This window comes from Topomyia yanbarensis, chromosome 3 (assembly GCF_030247195.1).
Source record: "Topomyia yanbarensis strain Yona2022 chromosome 3, ASM3024719v1, whole genome shotgun sequence".
NCBI classification, from domain to species: Eukaryota; Metazoa; Arthropoda; class Insecta; order Diptera; family Culicidae; genus Topomyia; species Topomyia yanbarensis.
The window spans coordinates 126,874,139-126,887,058 of record NC_080672.1 but is presented as its reverse complement, the minus strand read 5'-3'; the positions used below and the strand labels follow the sequence as shown (position 1 = coordinate 126,887,058).

The 12,920-nt window shown below is 39.5% G+C and overlaps 1 protein-coding gene across 1 annotated transcript; it reads left to right on the top strand.

Moving 5' to 3' along the window:
• The first annotated feature begins 2,182 nt into the window (after positions 1–2,182).
• Positions 2,183–4,225, top strand: LOC131692048 (retinoblastoma-binding protein 5 homolog). The gene is made up of 6 exons (XM_058978883.1): positions 2,183–2,325; positions 2,390–2,817; positions 2,875–3,056; positions 3,113–3,232; positions 3,283–3,926; positions 3,999–4,225. The coding sequence occupies exons 1-6, from the start codon at positions 2,307–2,309 to the stop codon at positions 4,082–4,084; spliced, it is 1,479 nt and encodes a 492-aa protein (XP_058834866.1). The 5' UTR covers positions 2,183–2,306; the 3' UTR covers positions 4,085–4,225.
• Positions 4,226–12,920: the final 8,695 nt, after the last annotated feature.

Genomic DNA, 12,920 nt, shown 5'->3' with positions numbered 1-12,920 from the left:
CTATCAACAAACCAACACACTCAATACATGACGAATGTACCTATACACGAGGGGCAGTCACTCCATTCAAAGTGAATTGAAAATACCCAATTGAAAAAATACACGAGAAATGCTTCAATACACCTTAATACATTTAATACGCCGAAAATACACTAATGTACTAAAAATTCGTTACTTCTGGAAGAATTTTTCAATACGTCGATAATACATCGAAAATACGCTAATACACAAAAATACGTTAGTACCGTAAATATTTTTCAATGCGTCGATAACAATCCAATTCGTCAAGTAACTGTTGATACAAGCCATACAAATATTACATTAATTTCATGCCAATTGAAACTAATTCAGTATATTTCTTATTATGACATAGCGTATGTTTTTTCAAGCTAGATTGTTTACTTTTATCGGAATTGGGACTCCAAATCGGTGAATCATTAGAATGACAAGTAGGCAGCAATCAATCAGAATTCTTGTTAGTTTGATTCAGAGGAACAATCCCATAATCTTTAAAGAAAATAAACATCCCGTACATTTGAAAATACTCCCAGGGGACGTACATCCGAAACTTCCTACCAGCACCAGTAGGAATTTTTTGATCAAGAATTCGCTCGTTTTATCGACATAAACAATGGTTTAATGTTTACCCTAAATAGTGAAGCTCTAAAATCTTGCAAGTTCGAAGTTTACATTGCGATGGATCATTTTGTTTAGATATATAGGTTGCATTATAAATCAACACTCGTTGGGGGAATAGAATCGAAACCAACGCTCGATGGATTGAGAATGCAAAACACAAGATTGTACGCAGCTCACCTGGGTTCAATTCCCAACCCCGTACATAGTGTTAGAGATTTTTCCACAAGAGATTACTCTAACCAGAAGAGAGGCGAATGGTTAAAACCTCTATAATCACAATAATAAAGTAATACAAAACAAGAATCCGAATTACGAGTCGCTTCCGGTCAACTTGCAGGAATGAGTTCAGTCATAATTCTAAATCCAGTAGGAATTCCGGCTGGATTCTGCCAGAATTCAGGCTCTAGTGACACAATCGAGTCTAGTACAATCAGTAGGAATGTCGGCCGATGGTACTGAGGAGCATCTCAATTTTACTGAGAAGCATCTCAATTTTTGAAAAAAATTTAGATAATAGTGCAGTGATTAAATATAATACCGCGTTGTTCAAAAATTACCATTGAATAAGCCTAACTAGAATTCAGTAAGCCTAATTAGTCTTCACCAAACTAAAGATAAAGGTTACTTCAATTACATGTTCATCAGCCTTGGTTCAACAATAGCAGCATATCTGGTAAATCTCCCCGCTTTTCACCAGTAGAAGCAAACTGAAGAAGTCACTAATTCTCTAAATAATAAAATTTGGCATAATGCTTAATTGTTCGTTAATCTTGAAAAATCACTAGTAATTCCATTTGTACCAATTTTATTATTTGCGTTTATGAAATTATTCTACTTGCATTCTACAATAACATTTAAACGTCAAAATTCAGTAACATTCGGTTTCAATTGATTATTCAACAAAAATACAATGCCTGCATACAATTGTACGTTTTAGTACACTAATCCATAAGAATTATGAAATAATTCACCAATACGCATAATACACTGCATTTCGTGAACAATACACAAATACGTTTTTGATGCGCTAATACGTAAGAATTATGAAAGAAATAATCAATACTCATCAATACACAAAATACATGTCATTTCGTGAAAAATACACAAATACGTTTCTCGATACGTTAGTCTGAATCGAAAATACTAGAGTGAGTCGCCCCTCGCGTATACAGTCGTGATTCGCTGGTTGGGCCACAGCCTCTGTCCAACTAACGAATTTGATTCGCTAGTTGGACCGTCTGACAAATGTCAAAACTCTCCAAAGATGACATTAGTGTAAAAGATTGTTAAATAGATTGTCCCAGTAAATTTGACGTGAGATTTTGACGTTCAGCTGTTTTTAGATGGATGGTCCAATCAGCGGAGGTCCAACTAAAAAGCGGTCCAGTTAAAAAGTGTCCAACCAGCGAATCACGACTGTACTATAATGCATCTATGTTTTAATCAGCCTAGTCGCCAATTCATTTGCTGGGATGTGGAGATTTTATGGCAACTGCTTTTTATAACTAAATTTCGAATCCCCCAGTTTGATGTTTCCTTTTTGTTGATAATCAAGGTGTTTGAGTGTTTACATATTTCTCGATGGCGTCAATTTCGCGTGTGAATTGTTTTTAAAAGTAAACTCTGCCTTTTTTCCAGATTATTTGTAAAACTACTGCATACAAAGAATGAATTTACAGCTACTTGGTAGATAAATTAAAACGAAAAGCTCGTTTCACCGTCAGAAAACCTAATATTCTATTTTCGACAGAATCTTTCGGTCAAAACTATCCGGAAGAATTTGATGGTTCACTGGATTGCATCTCGCTAGCGGTGACCTGTGCTTTCAACAAATACGGAACACTATTGGCAGTAGGCTGTAATGACGGCCGAATTGTCGTATGGGACTTTCTGACCAGAGGAATCGCCAAAATCATATCAGCTCACGTACACCCTGTGTGCAGTCTCTGCTGGTCTCGCAATGGTCACAAATTGCTATCGGCATCGACGGATAACAATGTATGTATCTGGGACGTGCTGAGTGGAGATTGTGAGCACAAATATCGGTTTCCCTCGCCGATACTAAAGGTACAGTTTCATCCGAGGAATGACAACAAATTTTTAGTTTGCCCGATGCGGTACGCAGCAGTTCTGGTGGACATCGGTGGTAAGCATCAGTGCTTGCCCCTTGATAACGATGTAAGATTTTAGACTTTTGAGTCTACTGTATCTATCACATACGTATGAATTTTGCAGGGAGATCTGAATATTGTTGCTTCATTTGACCGACGAGGAGAACACATTTATTCTGGCAACGCAAAGGGCAAAATACTGGTACTCAACTCTTCGACATTAGAAATTATTGCCAGCTTCAAGATTGCCGTAGGAACTTCGAGTGCGACTGCTGTTAAGAGTATAGAGTTTGCTAGACGAGGAGAGTAAGTTTTGTTTACATATTTCGTAAATCAATTTTTTTGCAGCTCATAACTTTTAGGGCATTTTTGGTTAATACATCGGATCGTGTCATTCGAGTCTACGATTCGAAAGAGGTCGTAACCTGTGGAAAAGAAGGTGAACCCGAACCCATACAGAAACTACAGGATTTAGTTAACAAGTAAATTTTTGATCTAATCATAAATCACAATACTAATTACCATTTTGTAGGACAACTTGGAAAAAGTGCTGCTTTTCGGGGGATGGTGAGTATATTTGTGCTGGTAGTGCTCGGCAGCATGCCCTCTATGTATGGGAAAAATCAATCGGAAATTTGGTCAAAATTTTACATGGGACAAAGGGGGAACTGCTCCTTGATGTAGTCTGGCATCCAGTACGTCCCATTATTGCCAGTATTAGCTCCGGTTTGGTTTCGATTTGGGCACAAAACCAGGTGGAAAATTGGTCAGCTTTCGCACCCGATTTCAAAGAGTTGGACGAAAATGTTGACTACGAGGAACGAGAGTCGGAATTTGATATAACCGACGAAGATAAATCGGTTGATCTCGCTGCAGAATCAAAATACGACGAAGAAGTTGAAGTGGACGTGGTTTCAGCTGAACCGATTGCAGCTTTTTGTTCTTCAGACGAAGAGAACGAGGATGAAAATGCTCTCCAATTTCTACCCATGGCACCAGAAGTAGAAGACCCTGAGGACGGTTGGGGTTCTCAAGACAATTCGGACTCGTTACTTACCGGATTTAATAATAATCCGACCGGGCACGATCCGCTGTCTATGAAAGAAAACGAACAGTCTTCTAAAAAGCGGAAAACCAGCTCGTACGACATTACGCTGGACAATGCTCCTATTGAAGGTAACATTGACTGCGATTTTCGTAATTAGATTCAACAGGTTGTAATAATGTGTGTTCTCTTTTTTATGCCAGATGTTCATCCACTTCTACAAAACAAAGCGAACAAAGACAAAGTGACAGCCGCTAGCAAAAAGGCGGCTGGCCGACCTCGGAAATAGAAGTTGTTCCCTTCAATTTTAAACCTGCAGCCTCAAAGAAGAAATTTTTTACACTTCGTTCAAATTGGCGCCTGAAGTAAATGCTAACTAGAATGGTTTTGTTTATTATATTTGTAAATAAATGCCACGTCTCTATTTCTAACTGTTTTAGGATTGAGATTTGTAACAATAACTAATTTTATGTTCTTCAATATTATTCAATAAAAGCTTGACACATTCTTCGATAAAAGGTTTACATTGACCCAGGCACGCCAACAAGTTACTAGGTGGCGTGACAGAATAAGAATTTTTTTCAGACTATATTAGACGTATGTTTTAATCATACCTGTTACTAAAAGAACATTGCAATCATTTTGTTCTTTTCATTTATCCTTTCGTCTTTAATTTGCGCCTTGAACGACTTATTGTACTTACAATGCTTGGGTCTGCGTAGCTTTTGACATGCCCAAGTAATTCTATCCTGAAGATCACAAATCGCCTAAAAATTTACATCTCCATATTCTACACAATTATACAATGAGTCAAAAAATCACATTTTAGACACGAATGCATCATAAAATTGATGTAAAGTGTCTTTAATAAACACAAAAAAAATCACATTTTACTTGAATACACAAAAATATTAAAAATAACTGATCATATTAGATTCATACCTGCAATTATGACTCAAATCAGATACCAATAATTTTCAAGTGTACAATACACTTGTTCTGTGACTCTCGGACCGATCGGTCTATCTTTCCAGTCCGTGCAGTGTAACGTTAAAAATAGTGCTAATCCGCTTCCAAGGTTATCTCACATTCGCCGCCTCGTCAATATTTCAGTATTTTTCCCTTCTTTTGTGTTTCTGCGTGTTTACCGCTATCCGGCCAATGAGCAGAGAAGCAGTGTTTTTGTAGTAAGCCGTCTGGATCCCGTTATATACTCAAGTTAAGGACATTATACATGCGAGCCACAACATAGCTTCTACGCCGCACACACCCCTCTCCCCTGCCAAACCATGTATCTGACATGAGCAAATATAAAAATGCGTTTTTTAATACACTAACCTTGCCGGTGTACCACGAAACTGCTACTTGAGGAAGCTAGAACATTTTCCTATACAATCAACCCGAGTTTTTGACGAAATTCCATCTATAGCTCTTATTTTGTGCGAAAATATCGACCCTCTTCACTTGGGGTTTCTTTTCGAAACGCTTTTATTTTTCTTCTCATTTTCAAAACACTTTCAAATGCACTTTAATCACACACCACTGAAAAAACAGCCGCGAAACTTTAATCGTTTACTAACTAAACTTCAAATTTTCTGCCAATGTGCAGATTACCGAAGGAAAATGTCCGAAAACTATCATTTGTGCGTTTGAATTTTCACTTCGAATTCTATTTTTTCTCAATGTAAACAAGCGCGTTGGTGCCTAGCAACAAGCGTGCGTTGCTGGCTTCCACATATCTTCACCTTAAGTATCGCAAAATACGCACTCTCCATTCTTGTCGATAACACTAGCTTGCTCTGAGCACTTGGCCCGTGCAAGAATGTCTTCTCCTGACTGTGGTTCGGCCACCGTGCCTTACGTGATCTTCTTACGGGCCCAAGACAAAAAATGTTTTATTTTATTGAAGATTTTTCGAGCTCTGACGGAACGATATTCGACTGTGACAGAAATATCGAAAATACGCACTGATAAGCTTTGGGTAGTCGTAAATAGCTTAAATTAGGCAAATTATATTGCTGGCTACGAGCCTTTTTCAAAGGAGTATAGAATATATGTGCCATCAAATCTAGTTGAACGTGCCGGGATAATCTCCAATCCGAGTTTGAATTGCACGGATCTCCTGACACATGGAGTTGGATGACCTAATGCTCCAGCCAGTGAAGATACTGGAGTGCAAACGTTTGCATTCAGCATCGGTCGCAGCTGACGGGATGAGAACATGCGCCATCTTGGACTCTTATCGGGTGACCTTTGTCGGTACTGCTCTACCTAACTAACTCTTCTTTGACAAGGGTTGAAGGGATGGTGAAAAGTGTCTCTACTGTGGGAGAAACCTGCATGATCTCTCGACATGTCCGGCGTACAAACAGTGTGAGTAGAAACTTAAGCGTTCCCTTCAAGGACGTTCTATGTGATCTTTGGTAGAAATACTAAAGATCGCTACGCTATCGGAACCTACTAACATCTACACCAACTTAGGGAACATCTTCTGCTGTGCCTAGAAGCAATAAAAAGGGGAATCGCTCTCCGCTTCCAAGCTTCGTTGTAAAGGCCAGAAGGTGTCTCTTCAAGCACCTCCAAAAACAACTACTCGAGGAAGTACTGATGCAGAACCGTCTCAAAAACCTGAGCTCAGAAAAGGAGTTCGCAGCACTTCCTGGCACACCCCATATATTCCCAAGAAACCAGCGCTGGCCTAATAAATTTCTCTGATATTGTGAACCGAATTTTTATAGAATTAAACATTTCAGACCCTCTTAAAGGTGTGTTAATAAGAGTTTTCCCTGCAAGAAAAACATTCTTGTTGCAGTAGACTGCAAAATCGCCCCTTCTCTCTGCGATTGTATCCTTCGATTCATCGAACGAGGTTACAGATTTGATCTCTGCTCTACACTGCCGTTTTACGCATATTTGTCCCATGTTCTACGGGATTCCCTATATACATGCGACAATTATGCGTATAACGGCAGTACAGTGGAAATGCAGATGCATTATCCCGGAAATCGATTAATTTAAAATCTTAACAAATTATTTGAAATTCAAAGCTTTTGCATTATTCGAAACATAAACTTACTTCAGAAATAGATATCAACTTTCACGGTTTCAATATTATTCACTACGAGTTGGAAATTCTTACGGAGGAGTACTTTTAGGGATCAAAAAATTCCAGGGCCCTATTCTCACAGTCACGTCACCTAGTGACTAGAAGAAAATTTCCTTCTAGTCACTAATGGCGATTTCGCTTGAACCTGAAACTGAGTCAGGTTTTAACCCCAACTGCTGTCAGTTCATACATTTTGACAGCAGTTGGGGTTAGGAACTGACTCAGTTTCGCCTCAAACAAAAACCACATAAGTGACGTGACTGTGAGAATAGGGCCCCCATTGTATCATTCGAATCGACATCCCCTTGACACCGGGTTAATGCCTGTCGCTTGCCAAAGTTTTAACCTTAGAATCATTCGTCTCTTTTTCGGGTTAGAGAAATTTCTTTATAAAAAGCCGTGTGGAACCCAGAGAGCTTAAATCTCTCAAAGTATTTGAGCAAAGAATAAATCCAATGGGTAGCTGTTACCATGCCGTAAGAGGCGACAAACAACACGAGGCACCCTGTGTTGAGGTATCTCTTCGTACCGAAGCCCGAGGTTAATTAAAGGGACTTAGGGCCGGTTTCTTCATCTTCGCTTAACGGTAGGGTTACCAAATGGACTAAGAGCAAATTAAGGACATCCCTGCAAAATGTTATGCCAGTTATGTCACTTGAGCCAGAATTCTGAAGAAAAAGAACAGTCGGAATTCTGACTAATTTTCCAGAGGTTGAACTGGGATGTTGAATCTCAATCGAGACAAATTAGAATGATGTAATGCCAATACCAAACGAAAATACCACTTTGGCCAAACCTCATATTGAGGTATCCAACAAATTTTAGTTACTTCTGAGTAAAACAAATTTTGGTTGCCATGAGTCGCAGAGAGTATGCATTAACAAAAACATTAACAAAAAATCACTGCAAGGAATTGAAATTGATTCTCTCGGAAAAAAGTTGATCTGAATAATTTAGTACAGGGTGATTCGTCAAGACGTTTTTTTTAATCTGGTAAAAAAATTTAAAAATGGAGTAAATCGCGAATAGACCTTTCTTGTCAGACCTAACCCCTATTTTTCTTATTTTTTATCGAAAGAGTTCTCTTTTTTAAGAACAATTCAGCTAAAAAGAGATATTAAAAACTTTTCCTGACCTTTTCGTGATTTTTTAAATAGTGTAAATTGCAAGAATGTTGAATATTTTTTTCACCAAATCAAGAATGGTGGGACGCTAAATGTCCGTTTCGGCAGCACTGTTTTATAAATTTCTGAATGTATTATCGGGAACACTGCAAATGAAGTGGTGAATTGCGCGGTACAATATTCATTAGTGAATGCAAACAAATTGGGGCCCATATTATTGGCTCGAATCAAAACTCGTCGAAATGTCAATTGACGATAGGTTCATCCGGAGTGTTCATTTGTGTTTACCTTTTGCTAGCGTTGCCAATTTTATTTTGTGTCCAGCACCCAATGTGGCTACGCCACATCGCTTTTGCGCGTGCTGTCCGACTTCGCTACCGCTCAGTCGGACTTAAACTAGGGATAGCCCCTATGTTTGAGTAAGCCGGGCAAACGAGTGGATCACATGTTCGCTTGCTTCCGACGGCGGCTGGATGTTGTTGGCTCGAATCAAAACTTGTCGAAAGTAAACAAAGTTCATTTCATATCGTCAACCTGGCGCCCAGGTGGTGAAATCAACGGGGTGCTGGAGCGTTGCCAAAAAAATTTTATTTCCAGATTAAATTTTACTAAACTTCCCAGTTTAACTCAGCCGGAATGCTGGCTGGATCTAATTCGTATTCCGGCTCCGGTGACACAACCGATTCAAGTTAGAATGTTTAAGGGGTACCATTTCGATGCGGCTTAGCCGCATAACAGAGGCCCGGGCGAGGTGGCCACCGACCCGCCGTCGGAAGCAAGCGAACCTGTGATCCACTCGTTTGCCCGGCTTACTCAAACATAGGGGCTATCCCTAGTTTAAGTCCGACTGAGCGGTAGCGAAGTCGGACAGCACGCGCAAAAGCGATATGGCGTAGCCACATTGGGTGCTGGACACAAAATAAAATTGGCAACGCTAGCAAAAGGTAAACACAAATGAACACTCCGGATGAACCTATCGTCAATTGACATTTCGACGAGTTTTGATTCGAGCCAATAATATGGGCCCCCGACGGCGGGTCGGTGGCCACATCGCCCGGGCCTCGGCTAAGCCGCATCGAAATGGTACCCCTTAAACATTCTAACTTGAATCGGTTGTGTCACCGGAGCCGGAATACGAATTAGATCCAGCCAGCATTTCGGCTGAGTTAAACTGGGAAGTTTAGTAAAATTTAATCTGGAAATAAAATTTTTTTGGCAACGCTCCAGCACCCCGTTGATTTCACCACCTGGGCGCCAGGTTGACGATATGAAATGAACTTTGTTTACTTTCGACAAGTTTTGATTCGAGCCAACAACATCCAGCCACAAATTGAGTGATTCTCACACTGTCAAATTTTTGGTTTGCTTTTTCAGGTCTTCGATGCAAATTGAATCCTCAGAAAAGTTATTCCGAACGATTTTTGAAAAGAAAAAAACTACTGATGGATTACATTTACATAGCTACCTTCCAGTAGGTTCAGCCGAGAAATTGAGCCGTTATGCGTATTCCGGCTCCAGGACCAACCGATTCCAATTATAGTCGGTTGTGTCACTGGAGCCGGAATATGTATAAACTAAAGCTAGCTAGAATTCCTGCCGTTAAAAATATCGCGAATTTTGTCCCCTAGTTTTAAGTGGGAATCACAACACAAAAATTCAAACGTGCGAAAGTCGAAAGACCATATAATATCATTGAAAAACTCATTCTTTAAAACGATTGAAAAAAAGAACGGTTGCAATGATCCTAACCTATAAACAGGAGAGCAAATATTTGCACAATCAGCCCTGTAAGCATATTCATCTTGTACACCTATTATCTGTCCATAATTATCATCGATTCAATTTTCTTATGAATTGTGGCACATAACTGTTAGCCACGCAGTGATCGACCTTTCGGAAATCAATACTGGGGAAGCCCATGAACATATGCGGAAACATTGAGGCTACTAAGAACTAATTGATCATGTTTCTGTGTGTATTCAGAAGCCGAGACTCTTCTGAAAATCCGTTTTTTTAGATTGCACTACACAATGTACACATTGTTACACTCATTCAAACTTGGATATACTGCCGCTCTATGCATAATTGTCCCATGTATATAGGGAATCCAATAGCACAAGGGACAGTTGTGCGTATAGCGGCAGTATAACCGTTAACTCTTTTATTACACTACATTGGTGTAACATCCTGTAAAAATAAAAACTGCGCAATGGATAGCGAGTAATTTGAGGAATATGGTGAAACTACTACACCAGATTGTAAAACAACTACAGAAATCGCAAATCTAAACTACAAACAAAAGATTGAATATTGTCAGTAACACAGTAACTGTTCCGGACGGCAATGCAAAGGAATGCAACCAAAATGATCAAGTTCATGTCCTGCGATTTGAATACCCAGAACCTAATACGATTCCAATCCCACTAAGAACAGCGCGTCATACAAACCAGCAGCTAACAACGTCAACTTTCAGAGTTTTAACTAAATGCTAACTACCGTGATACGCATATTAGTCCCATATTTATAGGAAGTACATCGCAGATTGGTTTGTAATTTCATTAGTGTTAACGAGAACCTGGTAGTGAAAACTGTTTTTCAGGTCAAGGAAAAATAACATTACATTTTTAACATGTTATGCGTATCACTGCAGTAAAGTTTAGTTTCATATTCTAAAGGATACCTTATACACATGGGACAATTATGCGTAGAACGACAGTTTAGCCAAAGCTATCTCAACATTAAATTGCTGTCGTAATAACTTACAAGGTTTTGGGAGTGACGCTGTTGCGTGGGAAACGTAAGCATCAAAAGTCACAATATTTGACAAAACAGATTAGTGGTATAAATGGAATAGCAACTGCAAACTTTTCTAATTATGATCCTAAAAAAATCGAATTTCCCACATTCCATTAACAATTCCTTTACTTTTTTTTTTCTTTTGTGCCCATTTTTTATTATTTTACAGGTATACCCATTGCTCGTACAGATCCAGAAGTCCACTTGTAGTTTTACCAGTATATCACAACCACGTAAGCATTCTAATTAATAGTAAGATCTCCCGGCATTTGTGCCTTGAACGTGTGCATCACTACCAATGGGACAAATTTCGTCATGGCAAGGTAAACATTCTCCGGGAAAGACTCGCACTTTGAAGGAAATATCCCTTTACAATCTTGCTATGAACAGCCGAATAGTCAAATCAGTAAATCCTCTCATGTTTCATACATTTTGATTCCATACAATTGCTGGCGTCGTTGGTACTTGGAATGTTTTCGTATTAGATACTTTTACGGTGGTGGTGGAATTAGCAAGCCTCCATTGCGACGCATGTTGGTAACGAGTGATCCGGTTGAGTGTTCTACAAAATCAACAGAAACAGATTAGTTATTTCAGCAATCAGACTAATGTTATGAGTGCACCACGTCCAAAAACTAATGAAATTACATGCACCATTGGCTGCTCCTTTGGGGGAATCATTAACGCAAAGTGACCAGACATTTTCGGGACGAATATGTGATACCTTAGGGACCATTCATAAATTACGTAACGCAAAAATTGTCCAAAATTGACTCCCCCCTCTCCCCATGTAACAAATTGTCACAAATTTCTTTATCCCCCCTCCCCTATTACGTAACAAATTCCTTGAAAAAAATTTTTTTCTTCGGTGAAAACATGTTACGTAACGCTTACTCCCCCTCCCCCCTATGTCACAATATGTAACAACTTGTCGAGCCCCCTCTCCCCCTAAAAGCGTTACGTAATTTATGAATGGTCCCTTAGAGAAAACCAAAGAAAAAATATTTTTAGATATTTGTAACGCATAATCCGGAACATTTGGTCACTTTACATTAACGCATCTCTCGGACGGGTAATGATTTATGAATTTAAATCTTGTTATACAGTGTAGAAAATAATGCAAAGTTCAACTTGCTGCAGTTTTTACTCACTCACCTGGAAGTCCATTTACTGCAGCAGCTGCTTCAGCCAATGTATAACTGCAACGAGGCACAACCATTTAGCTGAGGTCCGGGAAATTTACTCAACCCAACCATATTTGGTTTCCGTAGCTTATAGAGTTTTCGATTGAAGGAACTGGTGGAGTTTTCTGCACTGAAATTGCACTTTTCTTGCAGAAGTGTTGTCAAAACACCGACACCATGTTCCATTGATTGGAACTGCAATAAAAAAGTGCAATTTCAGTGCAATTTCGGAGCAGATATTTGGCACCGAAAATTTTGTCGGTGGAGCCAGTGCACTCACTAACACCAACAACGCAAACGTCAAAACAACCCAGCCATGGCCGCTAACAGCTGTTCTTGTTGACATTCGATTTGGATCATTGAAAAATTATACGTGCAGAGCGCTTTTTTTCAAAAATGGAAAAATAACATTACATTTATAACAAATGGAAGGATTAATATGCACGTCAATAAGTTCTGGTTTTTGATAGCCTTTTCAGATCTCGTTTAGTGATTCCTTGAAGCTGGTGATTGTCGGTTTTAATTGGAAGCGCATTCCAGCTAAGGGCTCCGTAAATCAGCACACTTTCTACTGCTGGTAGTGTTCGTTGGGATGTGGAATGAGCTTGTGCGCTCCGAGAAACTTTTCTGATGATGTTCCAGGATATATCCGGGGTGCGATTCGTAAAACCCACTATGCATGAAGCAGTTGATGCGGAACTGGTAGTGCTGCATCAGGCCCCGCCCTAGAATTGTATTGCGGACAGCTGCTAAAAACTCCCTTTTCCGGATGTTATAAACAAACGAACTCCGGCTTTAAAGCATCTTAGTAGTTGTTCTTATAGCTGAGTTGATAAACCTGGAACATATACCGTGTCACCGTATGTGAGATAAGGTACGATGACTGCTCCGCATCAGCTTCCTGCGTGTGGGTGT